Source organism: Micromesistius poutassou (genome assembly GCF_964030765.1).
Source record: "Micromesistius poutassou genome assembly, chromosome: 7".
In the NCBI taxonomy this organism is placed as follows: Eukaryota; Metazoa; Chordata; class Actinopteri; order Gadiformes; family Gadidae; genus Micromesistius; species Micromesistius poutassou.
The window spans coordinates 15,088,386-15,114,253 of NC_140277.1; the positions used below are offsets into that span (position 1 = coordinate 15,088,386).

General features: G+C 46.3%; 1 protein-coding gene across 1 annotated transcript in view; it reads left to right on the forward strand.

The window, feature by feature from the left end:
* The window catches only part of grid1a (glutamate receptor, ionotropic, delta 1a), a gene marked incomplete at its 3' end in the record, with an annotated part of 83,394 nt that overhangs the window by 39,228 nt on the left and 18,298 nt on the right, over positions 1–25,868 (forward strand). Inside the window, exons 3-9 of the mRNA XM_084470498.1 lie at positions 2,318–2,371; positions 6,663–6,836; positions 10,158–10,319; positions 11,375–11,494; positions 21,308–21,409; positions 24,008–24,205; positions 25,578–25,868. The exon at positions 25,578–25,868 is cut by the window's right edge and continues 115 nt beyond it. Of these exons, the coding sequence (XP_084326624.1) occupies positions 2,318–2,371; positions 6,663–6,836; positions 10,158–10,319; positions 11,375–11,494; positions 21,308–21,409; positions 24,008–24,205; positions 25,578–25,868 (1,101 nt within the window). The remainder of the gene's footprint in view (positions 1–2,317; positions 2,372–6,662; positions 6,837–10,157; positions 10,320–11,374; positions 11,495–21,307; positions 21,410–24,007; positions 24,206–25,577) is intronic.

Consider the following 25,868-nt stretch of genomic DNA (forward strand, 5'->3'; position numbering starts at 1 on the left):
CTCAGCAGTGACGACCTTCACTGAGGTAAATGAAAAAATAGAAATGCATTACAAGAATATTCATCTGCAAGGCAATTGATATAATTGATGGTCTCGGGTGGATTCGGAGGCTTTGGTGAGATTACACATAAATGTATGCTAAATCAGCTCAGGTGTGATTAGAAAAGGTTTGATCAAGCAAATTAATGTAAGAATATCTGGCCACACATGGGGGCTTTTGTGTTTAAGTGGTGTTGGTGTGGACTCCTAATGGGCAAATACACAATGTAGGTTGGATCTCTCCCTCGGTCTAGAAGGGAAGTTTAGAAGGGATCTTTTCGACGGTGACGTCTCAGATCTAATCTGATTCAACCAGAGACTCCTCATTTTTATAGGCCTATAAGGCCTTTTATAGTCAAGACAGCTGTTTCACACTGTTAGTCCAAAATAGTGAATGTCCTTTTTTCTTTTTATTATATCTAATCACTGCGCCAACGGTCGATCCCTGCCAGAATGGTAGGGCTCAGTACTAAGAGGAATAAGTACTGAAGGAAGAGGAACTGAAGCACCTGTCCTCATTATACCTGACGTAACACGCCGCCAACTCAGTCCCGTCACGTCGGGGACGCCCGCCGCTCGTTAAACACCAACACGTCGGACCGCCTGTAAGCGGAGCTTCGAGGGATTTATTTGTTCATTCCTCGTCCATACGTAATTGATTCGCCCACAGCACATTGCACGGATATGTGTTTGAATGGATTTGTGGCTCCGTCTGCGGTGGGAACCAGGGGCGTCAGATAGGAGGCTACTGTGCTGTATTCCCAGTGAAAGTCTAATCTCGCGAGTTCCACGGCAAACCGTTTGCTTAATTCTCTCTGAAGGCTACTGATAACCTCACCTGCTGTTTAACTTTATCGAGTCCTCATGCAAATAAAAATTAAGCACTGTCTGAGGTTCCCCTGAGGTGACTTCCTGCGGGAGTCAAAGGGAGTCTTCACCTTTAAATCAGTGTGTTCCTTTTAGCCCGTGGGTTCCATCTGAACCGAATGGCCCAGCTGTTAGCCATTTAGCAACCTGTTGTAGCTGACTCTGCGGTATCCATTATGGCATTTTTGTTTGCAGTTCAGGGAGCGGTCTGTGCTTCTGCTTATCTTGGTTCAGACAGCAGACAGCAGCATTAGCACCTGCACTTATTCTCACACACACACACACACACACACACACACACACGCACACACACACACACACTCACACTCACAACTTAGTCTCATACCTGGCCTTCAGAATAAAAATTCTGAAGATCAGTTGAAGATGGTCGAGTGATAGCAGACATGAAATGATATGAATTTCTCAAACACTTCTTTTGTTTTTCCATGACAAAGTGCTTATTAGTTGAATGAGTAGAGCTTTTCAATTGGCAAAAAATGGGTGCACAAAACTTTATTCATCCGCATTAGGAGCAGAGACTATTGATCAGAATTGTTTTTACCGCTCAGTCCATCTAAGGTAGAACACTCAGAACAGGAGCTGGTAAATTGTGGCGTCAATATTGGCATTTATTGTGTTGTCATTTAAACACCCCCACACTCTCTCTCTCTCTCTCTCTCTCTCTCTCTCACACACACTCACACACTCACACACACACACACACACACCAACAGACTTGGGTGAGTGCAACCAACCATGCGTGTCAACTTCCGCCGTAATTTCGGAGGCTGGAGATAAGCATTTCTCCCACAGCCCCCCCCCCTTTCCTTTCCCTCTTGCAATTTAATGAAATCAATCTCTAACGAGGGGCGCATTAAACCTAATCTTGACTCTTCCAAGGTTAGGGGATCGATTGGCAGCTCTTTGGGGTTGTTCCACACACCGGCATGTATTGATGAGCCACGGTGTTGCTCTAAAAAAAATCATTTTAAAAGGCAAAGACAAAGCAGGGCTTCACCGTAATAGGCCGACCGCGGATGGCTGTGCGGTGCTCTCCGTTTCTCCGCCTTATAAAATCGTTAAGACACACCACAATGCAATTTCCGGAGGGAAGGTGAGGATTTTTGGCGCTGGGGCGCGGTACGCACGGCAGATGTCATCCGAAGGCAGTGCAGCGGCGGAGTCATTTAAAACAGCCCATTTGCTACCAAGGTTGGCTGCGGCGGATGCGATCGGGTCACGACAGGAGTGGAAGCCCGAGGCGGTTTCCAGAGGCGGTTTCCAGAGGCGGTTTCCAGCGGCGGTGGCAACGACCGCTGGAGCCTTTCCACGGCTGAGTGTTTTTTAATTGGTGTTTATTGTTTTGAGTTCCCTGTATTTATCCGATGTGGTCTTGTCTCCTTCTCTGCAGGCGGTGGAGACCAACCTGGCGTCAAAGGACAGTCATTGGGTGTATGCTAATGAGGTGAGGTCATCTGGGTTTTACTTCACTGCGTGCAGCATGGGGTGGGGGGGGCTCTGCAGTGAAGGGCCAGGATTGGCTCGTTGTTCAGATGGCAAACACACACTCCTGACTCCTGTAGCCTGTAGAAGAGCAGCCATTTTGTGGCTTTGTTGCTTTTTGATCTGCTCACATTAATGGCCCATCTTGTTATTTTTTTTTCTTGATGGGACTGGGCCTTTTCATTTAATCCTAAAACTGTATGTCATTCAGCTAGAGTTCTTCCGTTTTTGTTTGTTTGTTTCGTCAAAGACATTTGTTTAATTTTTTTATTTTAAAATCTTTTTTTTCTCAGTCATAGGCACTCATTTCTACTGATATAGGACTACAGAGAATGGATAAAAATGTCTGGTCACACACAAACACACTTGAATTAGACTGTATCTGTAGGTCTTCTTGAGAGATTAACAAATGCACTATAATTATATAGCAGCTCAGTTTTCAAGGAGGATTAACATCTCCTAGAAAGGGGCTTCCTTATTTCCTTCCACAGCTGTTCTCACCTATGTTTGCTACCCCAGCTTCATTTTGTGTGTAGTTTGCATCCAGTGTGGCTCTCCCTGCATGCCCACCTGACATCTGTATTTGACAGCGTCAATTAGTGGAAAAACATGACAGGTCTGTGTGAATCACACCTACGAGACCTAGCAGTTGATCTAGCTATCGGCCTTCTCTCTGTCTCTCTGTCACCATAATTTACCAATATTTTTTATTACTGAACATGTACGCTATGTAATCATGGTGAATGTACTGTATGTATGTATAATTATACGATTGGAATATATATCTTTATCAGGGAAAATCAAAATCATCAAAGAACATGGAACAGCTCGATGTCAATGACATAGTGATTGTATTATTCAGTTCTTGTTATCTACAATGCGCTGTTAATTGGGAAGAATTCACTTAGTCTGTCTGCATTTAAATGCATCCCTTTCTTCTCTCTTTTTTTTCTATGCAAGGAAATTAATTGGATTGTGTTCCTGCATAGGCCGAACATGGACAATTAAACAATTCATGGTTATCATGGTTGTCATGGAAGCTGACATGTAAAACCAATTTGTTTTCATTAGGATTATCCCAGCAGCCAGAATAGTTCAGAGATTTACCATTGCTACAATGATATGCAATGCGCTCAGTTTGTGGGATTCGTGTTTTAACACATTTTAATAGAGTTGGCAATAGTTCCTATAAATTGCTTTCTCAAAATGAGTAACATGTCGAACCACACATGTTCTTCACAGCAATAAATGACATCGGAGAGAGACACAGTATAATTCATTATTCTTGCCCTCAATAACTTTGGAGAGCACACTTCAAAGTTCTAAGTGGCAATTTTAATCGGATAGGAGAGGAATGACTGGTGGATTTGTCTCTTTGTTAAATGTTAAAGACAACTTGCACATGAATATTTTTGGCACTCTCCCAAATATACCACTATATATCACAATATATCACTAATTAGTTTCGCCCTCATGTGAAGCTTAGCATTCATAGATGTCAACCTTGTTATGGAAGTGTCTTCTCACTGTCTGAAGTTAGCTCTCTTCTCACTTCTCACTCCGAATGCCACGTACACATACTGGGATTTTTTCCTAACTCATAAGCAGGGAAGGTTCAAATAATAACCAGGTTGAAGCAGCACTTCAGCTCATGGGTTACCTGTGTTTTTCTCTTACGGTAATTAGCTGTACTCAAGCAAAGGTGTGAACGCTACCAATTGCAGGTTTTTGTTTCACAGCTCCTGCCAACACGGCCCACACATCCATGACCTTCTATGACTGTGTTACAGGAAGCTCGCAAAACTTTTATTTATTTTTTTTGCCGCCTGCCTGGAAGTTTCATACGCTCGTCTCTATCTCAGTGAATCTAGATCAAGAGACGCTCTATGGTCAAATGAATGCAACTGGACTATGATGATTCAGTGCTGGACTACACTTCACCGTGGAAAAAAGCAGGAGTTTGTCTAGAGTTTAACATTGTGAAGGACGGCTTCTTGACAGCCCCGTGTCCCTTCGCTCTAAATCACCCCGCAAACCAGGACGCCTCTATAGCTGCCAGCTCACCAACCAGTGTCTGCCGCTGACACTGTCACACTGAATCTAGATGGATGGCCCATCCTTGGAGGATTTCTTGTTTGTTTTTTTTCTCCCATTTTGAAACGAGTGGGGGGTGTGGGTGGGTTGGGTGGTGGCGGTGATGGTGGGAGATGTGGGTGACACAGGGAAATGTTTGATGGATTAGTTGGTGCTGCGAAGCTTTCAGAGGGTGTGTGTGTCTGTGTGTGTGTGTGTGTGTGTGTGGGGGGGGGGGGGGTATGACTGATTGATGTCCGTGGTAACCAGCCGCCAACCGCCGGGCCCCGCCCTGACACGCCCCTCAAAACTTATTTTAGAATTTGCATTTCATTAAGGAATTAGGTCAACGTCGCTCAAGTCATAGCATATAGCTCTGTATTCATAGCACTCCAGGTGCTGCAGGAGTACATCTGAAAACACAATGTTTACACTTTTATCTGCTGCCATCATGAGAATAATTTGTTCACTGATCCCTATAATATCCTGAAAGTTTAGATGTTCTGAAAACATTTTTGTGCCTACAGTGCTTAAATATTGCAGTCAGACTGTGTCCTGGACTTGGATGCTTTCTGTTAAACGTTTTGGCATCTGTGCCTCGAAGCAAATGAAGATTTTTAAATCAGGATTGTAGTTTTTGTTCCCGTAATTTGCCAGGAGCAACTCAGCATATCTTAACATTTGTATTCATACTACGATTTGAAATTATTTCAGATAATACCTTACAGAAATGTGTGACTAGAAATACATGAATTTTGATATGCTGCAGTAAAGTTTGACCAGATAGTGTGTGTGTGTGTGTGTGTGTGTGTGTGTGTGTGTGTGTGTGTGTGTGTGTGTGATTATTGTGTGGTGTGTGTTTATGTTAAAACATTATTGTTTTGTTTTTCTGAAAAGGCTTTCTGTCTGTGTGTGTGTGTGTGTGTGTGTGTGTGTGTGTGTGTGTTTGTGTGTCCCATAGCTTTTGTGCATAATCCTGCAGCTTCAAAACACACCTCTAATGCTACCTAAACCTTTGTTAGTGATTACCAGCTTTTCATTTATTTCTCGGGAGTGATTAGTAATATTGACTTAGCAACTCAAAGGGGTTAATTTGGCCTGTCTGTCAGTAGGGTTTGTTTTGATCAATGTATTATGCCGTGCTTCTCTGTCATTAAAAGCCAGCCTTGATGTTTTTGCGTCTCCTAGGATAGTGGGATGGTGAGATTGTGGGTGGATATCCAAAGGAAACAAGGAACCTCATGCCTAATGAATGCCCTGGCATATTTTAGAGTTGCAACCTCAAACTCAAAGTTTTTGGGCTCCTAATCATCCAGTGTGAGCAATCATCACAAACTAGGAGCTGCAAGGCAAGGTGAGCTTTGAGAGCTACAGGTTCTTAGCAAATTAACCCAGTAGTGGTTGTTGTCAAGCCTCCAAACATGCTGCAATCAAGACCTGTTATACCCAAATATACTTGAGCTGGCCTTACTTATCTTTGAGTTAAATGGCAAAATCTGAATCCCATACATTCCCCTGATCACTATGACCCGTGTGTAATGAATGCTGCAGTGCAAACATATATTGGGCTTATATTTTGAGGTTGTGAATGTGTCTCGCTGTGTTTCGCAGTATCCTACTGGCTCGCTCGCAGCTGTATCTGGTTCGGACTCAGATTGGAGTTGCGCAGAAGGAAATGAAAAAGGAAGCCCTTCTGGCAACACGACGTTATTGTGTGACTGTACATGACCCTTGTTTCTTCCTGGGAGCCTCTTGTCCCCATTTCCTCCATGAACACTGAGCACCGTCCAGCCTCGGGAGCACGACCTCCATGTCCTCGTCTCATGACGATTGACTGCAAACGCTATCATCTTCCATCCGGCCTTCACCCCCCTGACCCCCTCGACGTACGTCCTGTTGCATAACGAGTCAGTTCAAAAGTCACCACTCTCAAAGAAGTACGCTTTCCATTCATAATTCATGTTGACAAGAGTGACAGGCCGTGGCGCGCGTCGCGATGAAAGCGATGAAAGAAGGAGCGTTGTCAACGCCTGTGTTCCACGCTAAAAAGCCACCGTGACATAAACGACGGCGCGAGCTGTGCACAAAGCGAGCGTCTCGTCGCCGAGTGACACATGCGCTGATGAGTCTTGACTTGGATTAATGTGGCTCTTCTTCCCCCTGTTGCCTCGTGTCCTCAGGAGGTGAGCGATGCGGAGATAATGGAGCTGGTGCACAGCGCCCTGGGTCGCATGACCGTCATCCGACAGATCTTCCCCATCTGGCGCGACACCAACGTCCGCTGCATGAGGAACAACCACCGCATCTCCTCCCTGCTGTGCGACCCGCAGGACGGATACCTGCAGTCTCTGGAGGTACGGGGGAGGGGGGTGGTTAGTGCCCGGTTAGCGGCGGACGAGGGCTCGTCGTGGCTCGACCTTTTGTTTGATGTCGGAGGCATTTTCCCCCGTGGCAACAGAATGCACAGAATGTACACCTTGTTAGGGATTCTCCCATTGGAGATAGTCACTATCTTTGGACATGAATGCAAATGGATAATAGGTTATAGGTCATGTATGCTGTACGTCAGACCTTTTCAAGCCATGGTCCCCCTGCGGAGGTACTATTTGCTGAGGAGGAGCCACCAAATACTTAGTAAGATAAGCAAAACATGGGTTATATCTCGGTGAACATTTATAATTATTTACATTTTTAACACTAATTAGCATTCTATGTGTAGATAGGCTGTATTGCCCTTCAGTATTCCAACGATTAAATGAAACAGCCACAATAGAACAATTTGCAAGGCCAATTTGCAAGGCCTTGCAAAAAATGTAATTGTGGCCGTCACACAAAATCCAGTTTCCTGCTGTGACCTACTTATGAGTTGCGATGCAGCGCAGTGAAAAACACTTACTGTATTACTGTATCTTGTCACTTATTTCTCGTCTGTTTATGTATGAGATGTAAGTGCATTTTATAAATACCTGATTTACCATTATTTTTTACATTAGTTTTGCATTTTCAGCATATTCCTTTGCAAGCTCCTGAACCTATTTGTTATCATTCAAATCAAAAGTGTAATGTACAACACCAACATTAACTTTACCAACAAGCTGGTAAAGTATGTTTGAATAGCAATGCCTGATGACGTGTGTCACTTCAACATATTTATTCATGCTGCTCAATGAGCATTTGGGTCTTTTCTGATGTATACATTTTCCATTCGAAGGCCTGCTTGCTTAATAATGTCAGCTCAATCCAATGTGGTGCGCTGTATATATATATATATATATATATATATATATATATATATATATATATATATATATATTATTTTTAGATGCATTTGACAAATTTCTCTTATTTGTTGTTGTTCCTTCAACAATGCATTTACACGGCCAAACGACCCACCGCATGGATGTATAGGGTGGTGTCCTCTACCTGACATCGCGGGATGTGTATCTTGGCATTCTTCAGCACACCAACATTAGAATGTTGAAGTGTCAGCCAGAAAAAGAATGATATGGCAATGTATCAGTGCACGTGCACAAACTAAAAAAATTATTTGGTGACCTTGCGCATGGTGACAAACAAGGAACACTTGTAAATGTCATATGAAGGCCAGCTATACACGTTTTAACAGGTAATTAAAAACACCCATCCATACCAACACAGCTTCACCTCCACGCGGGGAAGGAGGATGTCAAAGAACAGGACGGCGTTGAGCCCGGACTGCATGTGGTCGTTTGTGGTTCAAAGTGCACGATTCTGACACCCTATCCCATTCGAGTGTCAATTTCAAGGTTTCCAAAAGGTTCTTTGAAAGGTTGTTAAATATTCCCGGTGTGTAATATATGATCGAGGGGATCTTTTCCTCCTCCTTCTCGCGACTCTAACCTACTGTGAGTTCTGGGTAGAGATTTTTTCAACCATAAACCTAAACCGAGGAGAAATCGCTATGGTACTGACGGTCTGTGTAAAGGAAAGGCCCTTCAGCCACGGGCGTCATATATCGATATTACCCAACCACTGTCTCCTTTCTGCCGGCGCTATCCGCCCCGCTACCTCCAACCCATCACATGGGACTGTAACGCCTGGCCCCTCTTACACAACATCCACACACATATTCTGTCTGTCAATCCGGATGGCGCCTGTTCCCCGGAACTCTACTGACTGGGAAGAATAGGATTTCACCCAGGCCCCTGAGATGGAGGACTGTTCCCCTGACCCTGAACTCAGAGTGATGGACAAAAGAAGTCCATACTCAACTTCTAATTAGGTTATTACGGGTTATCAAAGGGTTCATTGAAAGTCAGGAAGATATGTTCCATGAACTCCATAGCTGTCTCATGTATTTTCTACCGATTGCCTTCATTTCCTTCAAGCCAATTAAAGTCACAATGGATAAGCTGCAGCCTCTCCCGGTTAGTAGGCAGGAGTCTTTGAGAATCAAAGGACTGAATAACAGTGTTCTGTCCACTCTGGCTGTGCAACTGTGTGACGTGGACTGACTGGTGGCGTTAGTGGGAGGGGTTTTGAGAGCACCGATGGTAAGATGAGACTTGTCCCCAATGCAGGACAAGAGAGGAGACATTATTGAAATCAATATCGATCTGCATTGCCAAGTCGTTATGTGCAGGTCATTTTAATGGATGGATGGATGCTTTTCTCAACTGGCTACGGGAAATAAAGGACAGGGAGAGGATGTGTGCAAAGCAAAACAATGCGAAACTTGTCTTGCATTCAACATAACTATCCACCAACCTGCTGTGTACCCGATTTGTTTGATGGAATAATTGTCCAACGCTACAGAACAAGGATTCACTACTTAGAAAAGTAGGGAAATCAAATACAATTTGAAGTTTGTGAGTTGAACATTGACCTGCATGGAAATGATACACAAGAGAACAGTACTTTCCAAGTGCTTTTAACAATCTAATATTTGATGTGCTATCACAATCAATTGACCTTTGTTTCGGTGGCGGAGTTCCAAACAACAAAACTTTGAATTAAGTTTTACAATGAACTATGTTTACCCTGTTGAAGATTCCCAGTGAGTGAGTTTCACTTGACCTGAGGACATCTCATGATATAAGAAAATAATGACCAGCTCTTTCTGCCAAACTTCTGTGTGGAAAAAAAGCGACTTTTGCTCAAACCGTGTTCGATGTTGTTAAAACATCTCGTATTTTCCAATGGAAAGGGGGTTGCTGGGCTGTCCAATGTCACACAATAACACACCGTGGCTGTGACTTCAATATGTGCCGTTTTTTCACACTTCACCCCAACCCGACAATAAATGGTATCGTAATGGCCCCACCTCGACCCCCCCCCTTTCTCTCCGCCGTCTCTCCTTCTGCAAGCTGGCCGACAGGAGCGCTGAAATCCACCTGGGATAAATCTTTTTAAATCAAACACCACAGCTGTGCAGCTCCGACCAACGCGGCCATGTTGTTCTTTTGAACATGCTTCATCTGCTGGTTATGGATTATCTCCTCACAGTGGAAAACCGCCAAACCGCCAAGCTCCATTGTGTGAAGTATTCAGGATGGCATCCAGAACGGCCTTTTGAAACGCTGAAGTGTGCTGAAGTGTGTAGCATGTAGTATGCTGAAGCATGTTGGCCGTGTTTGTCCACTCCAAACTCCAGCCGTCCCTCGTCTTGCTCCATCCTTTGCCCTCTCCCTGTGCAGGTGTCCAACCGCTACCTGTACGACAGCGTGCTCATGCTGGCCAACGCCTTCTACCGCAAGCTGGAGGACCGGAAGTGGCACAGCATGGCCAGCCTCAACTGCATGAGGAAGTCCACCAAGCCCTGGAACGGCGGCTGGTCCATGCTCGACACCATACAAAAGGTGAGCACGCTGTTGGAGCTGGATGGCTGACTTGGTGACTGGAGGGCTGGGTGGCTTGCTGGGTGGCGGATGGGTGTATGGCACTGAGGCTGGTTGGCTTGGTGGATGTCTGGCTGGGTGGCTGCTTAATTAGATGCTGACTGTCCAGTCATCCATTTCCAGGATATGAAATGTTTTTTTGTGGATATTACATCTACCGAATATCCATGTCCCATAATACCATTCAACAACAAAAGCTCAGTTCATCAGACTAAAATTTTTTTTTTTGTAGCACCCCAATTATAGGGCTCAGGGGAATGAGTCATATTGCCACGTCATTATGATAAACATGTTTTCTTTCTTAAATCCAACCTACGAAAATTGGCAGTCTATTGTTTGAAATGTCATGGTAAATGGCAGTAAATTGGCAATACTGTAATGGAGATACTACAACTAGACCCACACACGCATGCTCTCTCTCTCACACACACACACACACACACACACACACACAGACACAGACACAGACACACAGAGAGAGAGATACATACACTGGCCAAATTATATATTCTTTCCTAACGATGACATTGACATCCCCACGATTAAACAAACAAAAGCGTGCCTTGCGGGTAGCATGGCATAACAGGAAGGCTTTGTGACTTGTTTTCATGGGCTTCCGGACATCAAGCAATGTCTGTGGCACCGAAAGGGGAGAGCTGGCCAGGCCGTGCTGCATGGAGGAAAAACATTATTTATTTTTAGTCCTTTCATTGGGGTGGTTGAAAAAAAAAAAGGACATGTCCTTTCACAAACGGATCTGGGCTGTCTGTGTTGGGACGGCGAACAAGGTGTGAATTTATACCTTTTTCTTGTGATATTTCCACCAGGTACACTTGAGAACATACTGAATGAGAGAGAGAGAGACAGGCAGACAGACAGACAGACAGACACAGAGAGAGAGAGAGAGGAGAGAGAGAGAGAGAGAGAGAGAGAGAGAGAGAGAGAGAGATCTCTCCTATGTGCTTTGCCAACATATAAACAGTCCTCACCCGATGTGTGTTTGCCTGTTGCCATAGGGACGGATCAGCGGTTTGACAGGGGTGATGGACTTCCGTGCGGCCGGCTCCAATTCCCACATGCAGTTTGAGATCTTGGGGACGAGCTACAGCGAGACGTTCGGGAAGGACGTGAAACGGGTGAGTCCAGTGCACTGTATTTGTACAGCCTTTAGTCACGGATACGCTCTCAAAGGGCCCGAAAAACATTTAGTGTGGAAAGGGGGTCACAGTCCCGTCCAATGTCACAGAATAACACGGGCGTGGCCGTGACTGCAGCATGGAGCATTTCTTTCCCAGTTCCCGTCAGCCTAACAATTACTTTGGGAGACGAGGGTGACGACACCTCCTCGACTTCCCTTCCCCTCCTGGTTCTCTCTTTCTACAAGATGGCTGACAGGAAATCGTAAAGAGTTAGGGTTAGCTGATAACGGAGAAGCCCCGGCTTTGTTCCACAGTCTGCCCTGTTAGGCATCGAACAATTCCCAAACCCCTACACCTGCTCCCTAAAGACATAGACAGGCACACACTGAACTCACACAATGCTGTTTATTTTAGTTTATTGTTTGGATGAATGTGTCTGCTAAATAATTAAAAATATAATTAATATTCTAAATATTACAATCCTCAGGCCTGGCTTCATCTAAAAAACATTTGTAAGAATGTCCTTTGTGCCTGCTCTGTGAAATGAATCCCTCTCATCCACCTGTTACTGTCATCAAGAAACGAAAGGGATTGGTGCGGAATCTGTTCTGCCACATACGAGGAACAATTGGGGAACCGCCAGCTTTAACGGTGCTACACGTCAGTGTAACTATGTGACCACAAATGTGATACAAACCAGAATGAGTTGTCTTTTAAACTCGCAATGAACCCTGAGTGTGACGACTCGGAGAGGGAATCGCTCGTGAATATCACAATGAAGCTATCGCCTCCAGTCGAAACCAGTCGCCGTAATAACAGTCATGGTCATCACCAAGGGTCCCACTAATACCACTTTGTTGTGTCTCGTTCGTGTGTCTCCTTTTTACCACCGCATCTGTGTGTTGGCAATGTTTCTCCAAAGAGCAGGGGAGTCAAGTTAAACAGTGCCCTCTACTGGATCTCTTAGAATAAGGAGTACTATCATCTGACTCTCTTGATCTTGGAGAGATTGCTTTACATTGATTGGCATCGATATCTGCTTCAAAGTCAGGCATCTGAATGGAAGGGGACATGATGATTTGTACCTTTGTGTTTACCTTTTTGGAAATAGTCCTCTTAATTAAAACGATTCCGTGTCTTTACATTCCAAAGGAGTACACCGATGTCTTTACTCATTGTTATTCATGGCAGAGTATTAACTAAGTGATTAAATAAGTGAGTTTGTTCATGAGTAACGCTGGGATATCTCAGCAGAGCCCTCCTCTTTTAAATGTGTGTGTCAAAAGAACCAAGAGTATCACCTTTCAATCATTGTTTCTGCAAAACTCTCCCCTCAAAAGAACGTGAAGCATTTATTGTGGCAGCTGCCCTTATTCAGTCAGGGCCTGTAAGAGGAATGAAGAAGAATGGCGTCTCCTGGCAGTCTTATGGTGCAGGGCTGACCAGAAGCGCTAATGAAGATTTAATCACCGCTCACAGCTAACTGAAAATCCCCAAGCCGCTTCATCATCATGTGACCATTAGCATTAGCTGCAATAGGAGATGACACTCCACACAAGGAGCAGTAGCATGGGCACACACAAGTTCATGCGCACATGTATGCACACACACACACACACACAGACACACACATACACACACACACACACGCATGCACACACAAACGCATGCACACAAACACACTTAGATGCACACAACAACCGCATGCACGTACGCACAAACGCACACACCTGCACACCCACACCCACAGAAAGCTCTGCACAAACACATCGACACACACACACACACACACGCACACGCACACACATATAAAAGCAGTTTATTTGCACATTCAACGTGCGTAAAAAAGTAACAGGTAGAGAGAGAAGTGCGTTGCTCTCCATCTTGGGTGTCAGATGAGCTGTAGGCCAGAGAGGCAGAGGCCACAGCCCTAACCTCCGGGACCTTGTATCTTGAAACCCATTAGCAGTAGAAGGGGAGAGTCAGGGGCCCGGTAATGGGACCAGCCAATTGGTTGTTGTTCCTGTTGTTCATTACACAACGGGTTTCGCCTGCATGTGCTTCTCCTGTTTGTCCATCCAGCCCACGGAGCAGAGAGATGGAATTACTATTGAACCAACACTTCAGTAGGTTGCGGGCTCACGACCCAGCTCTGGGTTCAGACGGTTCCCTGTCAGTAGGGGAACAATCCAACGCTCGGTGGATTCTCTTTCTCAAAGTTAGCGAGAGCCGACGTCGAAGGTTCAAAAAGCTTTCACACTGTGTCCTCATGGTGAGGATCAAGATCAAGCCGGCTTTCCCCTTCTTCGCTCCTGCGATTAGTTGCCGTGCTATTCTGGAGCCCGTTTTTCGACCTACCAGTGTTAGTTCAAACGTAGTCGAGTTATGACATAAGAGTTGAGTAAGTCGGGGAGTCACATTACTAAATCGAAATGGGGTGCACCGCCAAGCTAGTTCTCACGTAGCACAGTTACTGAATATTTAGCGGTACCATACTCCTAGGCAGGTGTATATGGTGGCTGTTCGTGACCAAGAATATACAGCTAAATACAGAATATATATCATTAATGGAGGGGGGGGGGGGGTTGTGACTAAATATGCATTGCCCTGATCCCAGTAGCTGCAGCCTGCTATCATAAAGGATACTGTGCCGGTTTAACATTAAACTCTGTTTAACTGTATTGTAAAAAAAACACAAAGCTATTCTAGAGTATATACGAATGTCATACGAATGGATCTCCTCCTGTCCGGACTACTCAAGCTCCTCCTCAGTGACATGGTAGCTAGTTAGGGTTAGATTGGTTACCACTTGGTTGTGGTTAGGGTTACGTTATGTGAGGCCTGGGCCTGCCTTGTGTTGAAGGAGTTTGTTGATTTATGTAACAACACAGGGTTGCCATTAAGAGTAGAAAACAAAACTAGGTGGGACATCATGTTAGTATTGGATCTCGCCCCTGCTATGTGGAAAAATAAGGCTATTCTACCATTGGGGCTGGGCAGGAGGGGACTAGAGAGATGTCAAACTAATTTGTCTCTCGGCCTTTATCTTCTGTCTTCTTCTTTCATCTCATTTTTCCAATTCCCTGGCTTCCTCTTCGTCCATTCCCCTCTTCATCTCTTCTCTTCATTTCTTTTCCCTCGTCTATTCCAGTTATTTTCTCTATCTCTCTCTCTCTCGGGCTCTCTCTAGGGCTCTCTCGCTCTGGCTCTCTGGCTCTCTGTCTCTCTCACTCTCTTTCTTTCTTTCTTTCTTTCTTTCTTTCTTTCTTTCTTTCTTTCTTTCTTTCTTTCTTTCTCTCTCTCTCTCTCTCTCTCTCTCTCTCTCTCTCTCTCTCTCTCTCTCTCTCTCTCTCTCTCTCTCTCTCCGTCTCTGTCATCGTTTATCCGCATTCGGTCCATTTTCTCCGTGGCCTGATGGCTCTCAGATGAGGCGTATTTTCGGTGAGCAGCAGTAATGAAGACTGAAATACCATTTCCTCGGCCACTGCTGTGAGTTTTTCCATGTCCATGGGCTGCGGTGGCGTGATCGATGCGGCTGTTTGTTTGTTGTTGTTGTTTGTTGGTGGTCGGGTGCCCGTGCTTAGGTTTCCCTGTTTACGGTTATTGATGTTTTGGCTTGTCTCTAAGCTGCAGATATTGCTAATGACTTCCAGCCGCTACAAAGATTTCTGTTTGAAATGATATGTGATTACTGGCTTTGCCGAGTCGAGGATCGTGCATAATGTTTGGTTTCATTTCAAACAGAGAGAGATTTCAGAAGTTATGTTGCAAAATCACCTCAATTAATCTCAAATAAATAATATCATACCCTGATTTATTTGGATTTGGAAATTCGTTGAGGTTTTTCCCTTCAGATTTAGAGCTTAAGTATCCCCTTGACAATCTCGATAATAATGAAACGTATCATTACATTTTTACGTGCTCAAACTCGATGATGGCAAGAGTAGAGCTTGTCCAACGTGTCTTAGTCAATGTTGACATATGGTAGACAAGTGGTCTATAGGAAGCAGGTCCAGCTGTCGTCAAAAGTCAAGTTTGGTTTACATGCTCAATGCTCTATTTGAGGGAATAGTTGTTAGCAAGACAACACAGGAAAGGAAAAGCAAGAAGAGGCGCCGTCTTCTCAGTTGTAGACGGCCCTCTTTTAAACGCTGAATACGAAAAATGATCGTATCCATGTTGGAAAGCAACGGCGAGGGGGAATAAGCGATGGGCGATCATTTTGATTAGCAATTTCCGTGGCAATTATTTCATATGGATTCCTCTGAGCTGCATCCTCTTCCAAGGAGGAGTGTCTCTCTCCGACTCCATCCCCTCATCTTCCTCCTCCTCTCCATGCTCCCTCTCTACTCGATTCCCCTCCCTTCACTTGACTGTCTCCTCTACCCCCCCCCCCTCCCCCCACCCTTTATTTATCTGGTTCCTGTCGTCTTTACATCCAGAGACATAAAGCTCCCCTGTCCCTCGGTCCAATCCGTCTCCTGCTGCTAGTACATCTCTCTCGCTGTCACTCTCTCCTTCACTCTGCCTCCTTCTCCGTCCGTCTGTCTGTTCTTCGGCATCTGTTCATCAGCCGAGTCTGCTTGTCTGTCTGTCAGCAGTCTGCCTCACTACCGGCATGCGTGTACATCGGTGTGTCTCTCTTTCCATCGGTCTGACCCGATCTCTTACGTGTCCGTCCATCTGTTTCGTCCAGCCGAGTCTTCCTGACCGACTGTCTGCTGGTGAGCACGTCGTGCCGTCTCTCTGTCCGTCTCACTGCCTCCTTGTATGTCTGTCCGTCCGTATGTCTGCCGTCGACCAGACCACCTACATGTCCCCTTTTTCCCCTCCCTGTCCTTTTAGTGGACCTCCCCCGCTCACTCTGAAAGTCCTTCATATCATAAGGTGTGTGAGCGTGCATGTGTGTGCGCGTGTGTCTGTGTGTGCGTGCGCACGCGCGTGTATATGTGTGTGTGTGTGTGTGCATGGGTGACAGACAATCAGACGGCCTGCTGGCCCCCTCTCTGCTATGTCAGTGCTGATAAGGACCTCCTTTTGTTTTAGACTCATTTAAAGCGCTGGTGGTTTATCGCTGCGGTTCAGGTGTGTGGAGATAAGCCCGGCGGCACAGCCCCAGCTCCTCTTCACAGTGACGGGATGCAGAGTGTGTGTGTGTGTGTGTGTGTGTGTGTGTGTGTGTGTGTGTGTGTGTGTGTGTGTGTGTGTGTGTGTGTGTGTGTGTGTGTGTGTGTGTGTGTGTGTGTTTAGCTGTGTGTATGCGTGTGTCTGTGCATGTGAGTGCACGTCAGTGGGTGTATGTGTGGCTGTGTGTGTGCGCATGTCACTGTGTGTATGTGTGTGCGTGTGCGTGTGCGCGTGTGTCTGTGTCTGAGTCATTGCGCTGCTTTTAAGACACATCGCGCCAAACTGTAAAACACCACAAACAACAAGCGCACGCATTTACACATTGGCAACAGAAAACGTATTACCGTACCCGTGGACATATGGCTGCACGCGCCATGTGATGCAATCAAAGGCAATGAACCCCGCACAAAGAACAAAACAGTGAACTGAGTAAACAGACAGAAGGAGCACTTAGTCAATAGCTTCCTGTCTTGATGAACTCCTCAATGTGTTGGAGTCAGAAGCAGGAGCTGTCACAACGTGTTGAGTTCTGAGCATGAAAAGATAACCCTTCCCTTGAAAGGGAGTCTGCTTTTCTGTGCTTCTCTTTTTTAACACATTACATAAATGTTTTTTGTTTGTGTCTAAAGGAAACTGCCTTTTGCTTTTTTGTTTCTTTTCAGATGGCTGAGGTATTGTGCGTGCTGTGAACGCGCTTACAATACAAGTCTTGTTCATTTAAGATGCACATGTCACAAGAAGAACAGGACTGCCCTGTGGGACACGTAATGACCAGCGCATTAGTTGAATGTGTTTTCTCTTTCTTTTGCATTCAAATCCAAATGGACATCACATATTCGGTTGGGGAAAAACACTCATTAGATCGTCTTACCTCTTACCCTGGACTGTTTTGAATGCATAAAATGCTTTTGAACATGTCTCTATATAAAAGCAATAATACAGGCTTAAACACTTTGACATTAGCCGCTTTCACACGTCCTCCGCCTTTTCGCCGCATTTGTATATCAGGACATTCGACCCTGAGGGTGATTCACACTTATTCACACTTGATGCTTTATATGCAGACATTGATGTCGTTCCGACATCAGTAGAATCAATGGGGGGTTTAGGGGGTGGGCTTGATATGACGTAGGGTCTAAGTTCGCAGGAGGCGGGATAAGTGCGGCCGCTGTGACTCTGGTTTGTTTTGGTTTGACAGACAGCGCAGAGGCAGAATGCGCAAAACTCATCGCGATCATCTTAAATGCTGCTGCAGCGATGCATCATATATTCCGTTGCATCCACAACATCCGCATCGATCAAAGAAAGATTGGAGCATGAGACAAATAGAAGAAACAACAAAGAAGAAAGGCGTCGCGAACAACTGCGTTACCGGGGAAAGAGAGCTTATTTTTTTGCTTTATTTCACGTATAACAAACACTGGGACAAATGTAGTTGATTTCTGTGGGACCCTATAATGTTCAGCTAACTGTAAATAATAACAATAAACATTTTCTATTTATACGTGTGCAGCTGCAGAAACTCATGTATTGTAATTTATTGTATGATGTGTACTTTTAGGACTATGATAAGACCTATCTTTTAGCGATTACCACGAATGACTCTGAAAAGCAGTGCCAACATTTAAATATTTTATAACCATTTAGTGAACAGAAGGCAACAGGCTGATTATCATTTAGGGTGCCACTCAATGACATGCAAATGCAGACCGAAGCGTCATCAACATGCCCACTCAAATGGTGTGAAATGCAGACTTTCTACTCCTCATTCACAAATAAGGTCATTTACATTTCCGCTGGTTAAAAAACTACCTCGGGGTAGTTTTTTTAGGATGTTTTCAGGATACCACAGGAGAATAGCGGGAGAATAGCAGGACTTACGTGTATGTGTGAAAGCAACTATTGTTAAAAAAACATCCAGCATCCATCCATTTTTTGATATGTGTAAAAGTCTACTCTATGGTCACTGGACATTAGTTACTGGCTGTTGTTTTAGGCTTCCTGTGATCTGCTCCAGTGAGCTATTTTCCAAGTTTGGGAAGTTTGGTATAGTTAGCCAGAATTACTTTTGCTACCCCCTCTCAACATAAGGAGCCAACATTCTGTAAATGGTACATTTATAAATTGACAGTGTGGGAAGTCTGCTGTGATACAATATGTCACACCGGCGATTAAAGAGATGTAGAGAATTATTTATAACATTCATAATTTACATTCATTCATAACACAAAGCTACCACTGAGGCTAACAAGTTTCTGTGCTAAGAAAAACCTGACCTTCCACGAGCACTTTGAGGTGTACATGTTGGTTCATACAAACACCCACACACACACACACACACTCTTTCATCAATATTATCTGCACATTGCTTAAGATATATTTACAGAAAGAAAATCTTTCATCAATCCAACAACAACGCTACACCACACACACACACACACACACACACACACACACACACACACGTAAGTACACAAAAAACACACAACCACTCATAATGGACCAATCACAGGCCCTTTATTTGTTTAACTTTCGCCGTGTTTTTCCAACCACTGTGGAGGAATCACACTGAGGAACTCTGACTCATGATGCATCGGGCACTGCAGAATGGCTATGGGAGAAAGCAATGCATAATACAAGTATAAATATACCAATACAGCCAGTCATTGGGTACTGCTGTACACACATGAGGGTGTGGGCTGAGGACAGCAGCCCTTGAAGAAGCCTCATGTCTGGCCAGCAGTGCTTGTCTTGTCGGCTTGACTCTGAAAGACCACCCCAGGTGATGTGTCAGCTCTCTCAGGAAGGGTTTGTCCCGCCTCCAGCACTGAATTAAGAATTTAAAGACATGCTTCAGCTCTCTGATGTCAGACATAACTCAAGAAGTTGATGGTGTGGAATGGAAAGGTTTATTTCAGAAGCCTCAAGTTGACAGGGTTGAGTTGTATAGCCTGCGTGCGTGCGTGCGTGCGTGCGTGCGTGCGTGCATGTGTGTGAGAATTTCTTTGTCTTTGTTTTACGAATAGATTAATCTCTTTGGAAAGGGTGTTTGCCTTTAGGAATAATTTACTTTGATTTTTTAATTAATCTAATTATCACAATCAAATGATTTACCCACTCAGCCAAGTATGCCATCATTAAGAACAGGTTTATTAGTTCGGAATCAAATCAAGTTGACGTCCTCTATAAGTGAAATGCAACGTGCCTGCACACAGCTAGATAACATTCTGTACATGTGTTTGTCCTTTCCTCTCAATCTCCCAGTACAATCTCACGCAACATAACTTTCTCTTCGGTGTGTTCTACTTTGTACTTTGTAAGTTCTTTGCTCTCAATGTTGCAGATACGTCACCATTTAATGTCATTCATTTAAATTCTCCTCTCTTCCACTGCCACCAGCGTCCACACCACTGTTATCGGTGCTCTCAGACAGCCAGCCGGTCAGAGCCTCTGTGTTTAAGGTCCTGATTATAGCATTTTAATTCCACCTGCCGTTGCCATGAGAACCGCCGTTCACTTTTTCCGTCTAAATGTCCGCCCTCAGTACACATTTATAGAGCCGCCTCCGGCTCCTTACTCCATCTACTTTTTATTATCAATTAGTTTGTTCCCTATTTACAATCTATTATCGACAATTAAGTCACTAAGCGACGTATATAAGCCACCTGATTACAAAGTCTAAAGGGACTTACATGTGACTTATGAGCAGATAGGAAATTTAGGCACCCTACTCAAGGACTCCTAGATAGACTGTGGGCGTCTGGGTTGAAATCCAGAAACCAAGCCCCCACAGGACTATGATCTCAGTTCATAAAGACGGAAAAGGTTTTTAAATATAAACTACATTAGCCGGTGACCAGGGGTGAAGTGGCCATCGGGAGCTTCGGGAGATTTCTCGAACGGCCGGACGATTTCAGGCTGAGCCAGCCGGCGGTCATTTTTCAATAAAAAAAAAATAAAAAGTCGAGTAAGCCGTGGGCTGGCCTGCTTGATATTTGCAAACGCGAAACCGAGCTCTTCCCGCTTACCTCCCTCTGAAGTCAGTTAGTTAGTTGGTGTTTTTCGAGATGCATCGTCTGTGTGTGTGTCCTCCTTTTTCTCGGCTTGACCTATCACTCTGAAATGAAACATAGCCCCTCAGTATATACCTGGCCAGAGACTGACAGAGCCATCTTTCTTTGCAATTTGTCAATGCAAACGTTGGAAAAAAGCTTGATTTTGTGATTTTGTGAGCGGCGAACAAGGTGACATCTTTGTTGTATGCTGTTAGATTCTTTTTTTCATTCCACTAAAATACTTTTATTGCACTATTTGGAACCTTTTCACCCTTGATTTACCTTTCTATGCACATGCAATTTCTAATATGTTGTGCATGGACAAGATTGCTTATAAAATATTTGCCTGTGATCTTCACAAAATTCTAACCACACGCAGATCCCTACATCGACATGTATTTGCAATGCACATATCCACGGGTAAGGGTTAGTTTTTATTATTTTACCCAGTGGCAAAAATGACTACATTCTCATTAAAGGCCTCTCCATCCCAAAGTCCCGGGTCGAATTTTTGTCCCAGTCCATCCCTGCCTGTGAGCTTCGCTCCTGTCCTCCTCCTCTGTTCCCCTCTGTCCCCCTCGTCTCTGGGCTCCTCCCCCTTGTGACCATGTTGTGTTGTTCTCCACAGCTGGCGACCTGGGACTCCACGCGCGGCATGAACGGCAGCCTGAAGGAGAACCGCATCGAGAGCAGCATGCAGGGGGTCACCCTCAAGGTGGTCACGCTGCTGGTGAGTCGGGGGGGTGGTGGTGGTGGTGGTGATGAGTCTTGATGCTGCTGGTGGTGGTTGGGGTGGGGGTGGTGGTGGTGGCGGCGGGGGGTGGTGGTGTGGTGGTGGTGGTGGTGGTGGTTGGGGTGGGGGGTGGTGGTGGTGGTGGTGGGGGTGGGGGTCGTGGTGGGGGTGGGGGTGGTGGTGGCGGCGGGGGGTGGGGGTGGTGGTGGTGGTGGTGATGAGTCTTGATGCCGCTGGTGGTGGTTGGGGTGGTGGTGGTCGAGGATGAGGTGGTGGTGGTGGTGGTGGTGGGGGGTGGTGATGGTGGTGGTGGGGGTGGGGGTGGTGGTGGCGGCGGCGGGGGGTGGTGGTGGTGATGAGTCTTGATGCTGCTGGTGGTGGTTGGGGTGAGGGTGGTGGTGGTGGCGGCGGGGGGTGGTGGTGGTGGTGGTGGGGGTGGGGGTCGTGGTGGGGGTGGTGGTGGCGGCGGGGGGTGGGGGTGGTGGTTGTGGTGGTGATGAGTCTTGATGCCGCTGGTGGTGGTGGTTGGGGTGGTGGTGGTCGAGGATGAGGTGGTGGTGGTGGCGGCGGGGGTGGGGGTGGTGGTGGCAGCGGCGGGGGGTGGTGGTGGTGGTGGTGGTGGTGGTGGTGGCGGCGGCGGGGGGTGGTGGTGGTGGTGGTGGTGGTGGTGGTGGTGGTGGTGGTGGCGGCGGCGGGGGGTGGTGGTGGTGGTGGTGGTGGTGGTGGTGGCGGCGGCGGGGGGTGGTGGTGGTGATGAGTCTTGATGCTGCTGGTGGTGGTTGGGGTGGGGGTGGTGGTGGTCAAGGATGAGGTGGTGGTGATGGTGGTGGTGGTGGTGGTGGTGGCGGCGGCGGGGGGTGGTGGTGGCGACGGGGGGTGGGGGTGGTGGTGGTGGTGGATGAGGTGGGGGTGGTGGTGGTGGTGGGGGGTGGTGGTGGTGGTGGGGGTGGGGGTGGTGGTGGCGGCGGGGGGTGGTGGTGGTGGTGATGAGTCTTGATGCTGCTGGTGGTGGTGGTGGTGGTGGTGGTGATGAGTCTTGATGCCGCTGGTGGTGGTTGGGGTGGGGGTGGTGGTGGTCGAGGATGAGGTGGTGGTGATGGTGGTGGTGGTGGTGGTGGTGGTGATGAGTCTTGATGCTGCTGGTGGTGGTTGGGGTGAGGGTGGTGGTGGTGGCGGCGGCGGGGGGTGGTGGTGGTGGTGGTGGTGGCAGCGGCGGGGGGTGGTGGTGGTGGTGGGGGTGGGGGTCGTGGTGGGGGTGGAGGTGGTGGTGGCGGCGGGGGGTGGTGGTGGTGGTGGTGGTGGTGATGAGTCTTGATGCCGCTGGTGGTGGTTGGGGTGGGGGTGGTGGTGGTCGAGGATGAGGTGGTGGTGGTGGTGGTGGTGGTGGGAGGAGCCCTGCTGACGATTAATATCCCGGCCAGCAGGCAATTACCTCAGACTAAAAATAATGTTGTCGAACGTCAGAAGGGAAAATACGATGTTTTTTAATGTCCCCTCATAAAACATGAGAGTCGTTTGGAAGTGCTTAAAGAGGATTGGATGAGTGATGGATGTGGGCAGAGCCTTGCAAAAATGGATGGATAGACGGACGGATGGATAGATGAAGCGAGGGATAGAATGGAAGATAGATAAGTAGATAAGACAAGTAGATAGATGGGAAACGTGTATTTTTACATGCTTTTTTAATTGGTTGAAGAGGGACTGCAACAAGGTACAAAACAACAAAATTCTCTGTATAGCAAACATGTATACAAACATGTATACATTATCCTAAAGCATTGGGTCTCCCCTGATCCACTTTGTCCTTGGTGACAGTATTTGGCCATTTTCAAGGATTTAAGTATTCAAGCTCCCTTTGAATCTACACAGCACCGCCAAGCTATTAAATTCAACCTTTCATTGCCGCACCTTATCCTTGACTTTTGCAGTGCAAGAAGTCACAGTTTATGTCCCTGCTTTCCTTGCCCTTTCACTTCTGCTTCTACTCGAGCTCCCACTTCCCACGTGGCCTCACTCTCTCTCTCTCTCTCTGCCTCCTCCTTCTTACCCAACTCTTTCTTTTTATTCCGCAATGACACTCCCAACCCATTACAAACGAGCCATGGTTGGGTGAGTTACATTTAGAACAGGCTAGTTCAGACTGATGAGGCTAAAGCCGTTGCCATGGCACCAAATGTTACAGATAAACTGTCGCAGGGAGGAAGAAAGGCTTCTTATTAAGACGGAGTTTGGCTGGAAGCACTTCTGGAATTCTTCATTTAGGTGTCACAGGAAACTTTTAAAGATGAAAGACTTTCGGATATTTAACAATCGAGTCTGCACAGGGATTATTGACCACTGGTAAACGGCGTGTCTTTGATGAAGTGCAGAGACACAGAGCCACAAATATGGAAGTATGGACAAGCAAGTACTCACCAACACATGCAATTATCATCCAAGTGTTAAGGTTATAGTGCTCCATTATTTTCTACGCTGTAACACCCGGAGCCAGAGAAAGCAAACAAAATATATATTTTCGTGCAACCAATTTGCGACTAATAGACGTCCAAACAGCTAAGACCGTCTTCCATCTTCTCTACTCTACAACGCAAACAGGAGGAGCCCTTCGTCATGGTGGCGGAGAACATCCTGGGCCAGCCCAAGAGGTACAAGGGCTTCTCCATCGACGTGCTGGACGCCCTGGCCAAGACGCTGGGCTTCAAGTACAACATCTACCAGGTCGGGGACGGCAAGTACGGCGTGGCTCTGGCCAACGGGTCATGGAACGGCATGATCGGAGAGCTCATCGGCAAGGTTAGTCCCGGGATAACACATTCCCCGGTCGCATTCCCATCGAATCCCCAACTGTCGTTTGCCGTCGTTCATGTAATATTTGGGAATGTGGAAGGAGATCTGTCGGCATAACGCCGATATGAAGAACGTGATCTTGACCATGATATCGGTCCCGTAGTGTCTGCAACATAATCGTTTTTGTTTAAAAAAGAAAAAAAGGACTAGGGTTGCTTTGTTATCCAAGTTGTTTCATCGTTCAAGGGTATCGTATTGTATGGATGTATTGTAAATGATGAAAGTTAACAGGCGAAAGCGTAGGGTGGTGTATTTAAAGTGTTTATTTATGTTCTCTATATATATCCCCGCTGATATAAGATCCCTGGACATGTGACAGCCATCAGTCAGTGTCAGGCTGTAGCCTCGGTAAAGGTGCAGTCTTATCGCTCAAACTGTATCTGAGTGCCTCTGGGTTTGGGTGGGAATGACGGATGCGTTGTTGTGCTCCATAGATCTGACGGGATAAGCGTCCACTGCTTTCATCACTACCGTTTGAACGTTTTCACAGACGTCACTTTGAGATATTAACAAGGAGGAAAAACAGGGACACAAAATAAACTCATTTTTACTACCATTTCATTGTTTTGGAACAATAACATATTGTTACAGATAGATCTGAATAAATCTGATATATTTATGTCATTGTTGGAACGAAAAGTAATGAAAGTCTTTTTTATTTTTATAACGTGGTCTTATTAAAGGAACACATACACTAGACATACACATTCACTTATTATATAAGTTGCCTATCATATAACTTAATACATTTGAATAAACTTTTCTGAAGGAAATAGTTGTTGTTGGTTGTTTCCGGGGCTGGTTATTTCCACCATGGATTTAGGGGACCTTGTTATCATGCTAACAAGATGATGACCTACCAGCAGACATGTGGATGTGGGTATCACTGTGTGCTGGAGCAGCTGTCCCCTGACCCATATATACTGCCCCTTAATGGGCAAGCTAATGGGCTAGCAACACAGTAGCACACCGAGCGCTACTTTATACTGTGTCAACTGACCCCTGAGGCCTATTCTCTCCCCCTACCACCCTGCATAACTACTATACTCGTTTCAATGAATTCCAATGGGGAGATTTGCACAAGCACAAAACAATTTGCACTGCTGAAATCTCACACCGGGGCCCGGTCGTACACACTCTGCCACTCTGTGTTCGTTACTGGAGAACTACAGCAGGCATAAATCAGACGGTCTGAAAAATACATTTAAGAAGACAAAAAAAAAATGTAGAAAGTGCAGCAATTCCCAACTCATCCATATCCCATCCCGCTCCGACCCCAAACCCCCCGGCCCTCCGTGTGTCCTGCGTGCGTCCACAGCGGGCCGACCTGGCCCTGTCGGCCATCACCATCACCCCGGAGAGGGAGAGCGTGGTGGACTTCAGCAAGCGCTACCTGGACTACTCGGTGGGCATCCTGATGCGCAAGACGGAGGAGAAGATCAACATCTTCTCGCTGCTGGCGCCCTTCGACCTGGCCGTGTGGGCCTGCATCGCCGCCGCCATCCCCGTGGTGGGCGTCATGATCTTCCTGCTGCGGCGGATCCAGGCCGTGCGCACCCAAGGCCCCGCCTCTGCCGGCGGGGCAGCAGGGGGCGGCGGTGGCGGCGGC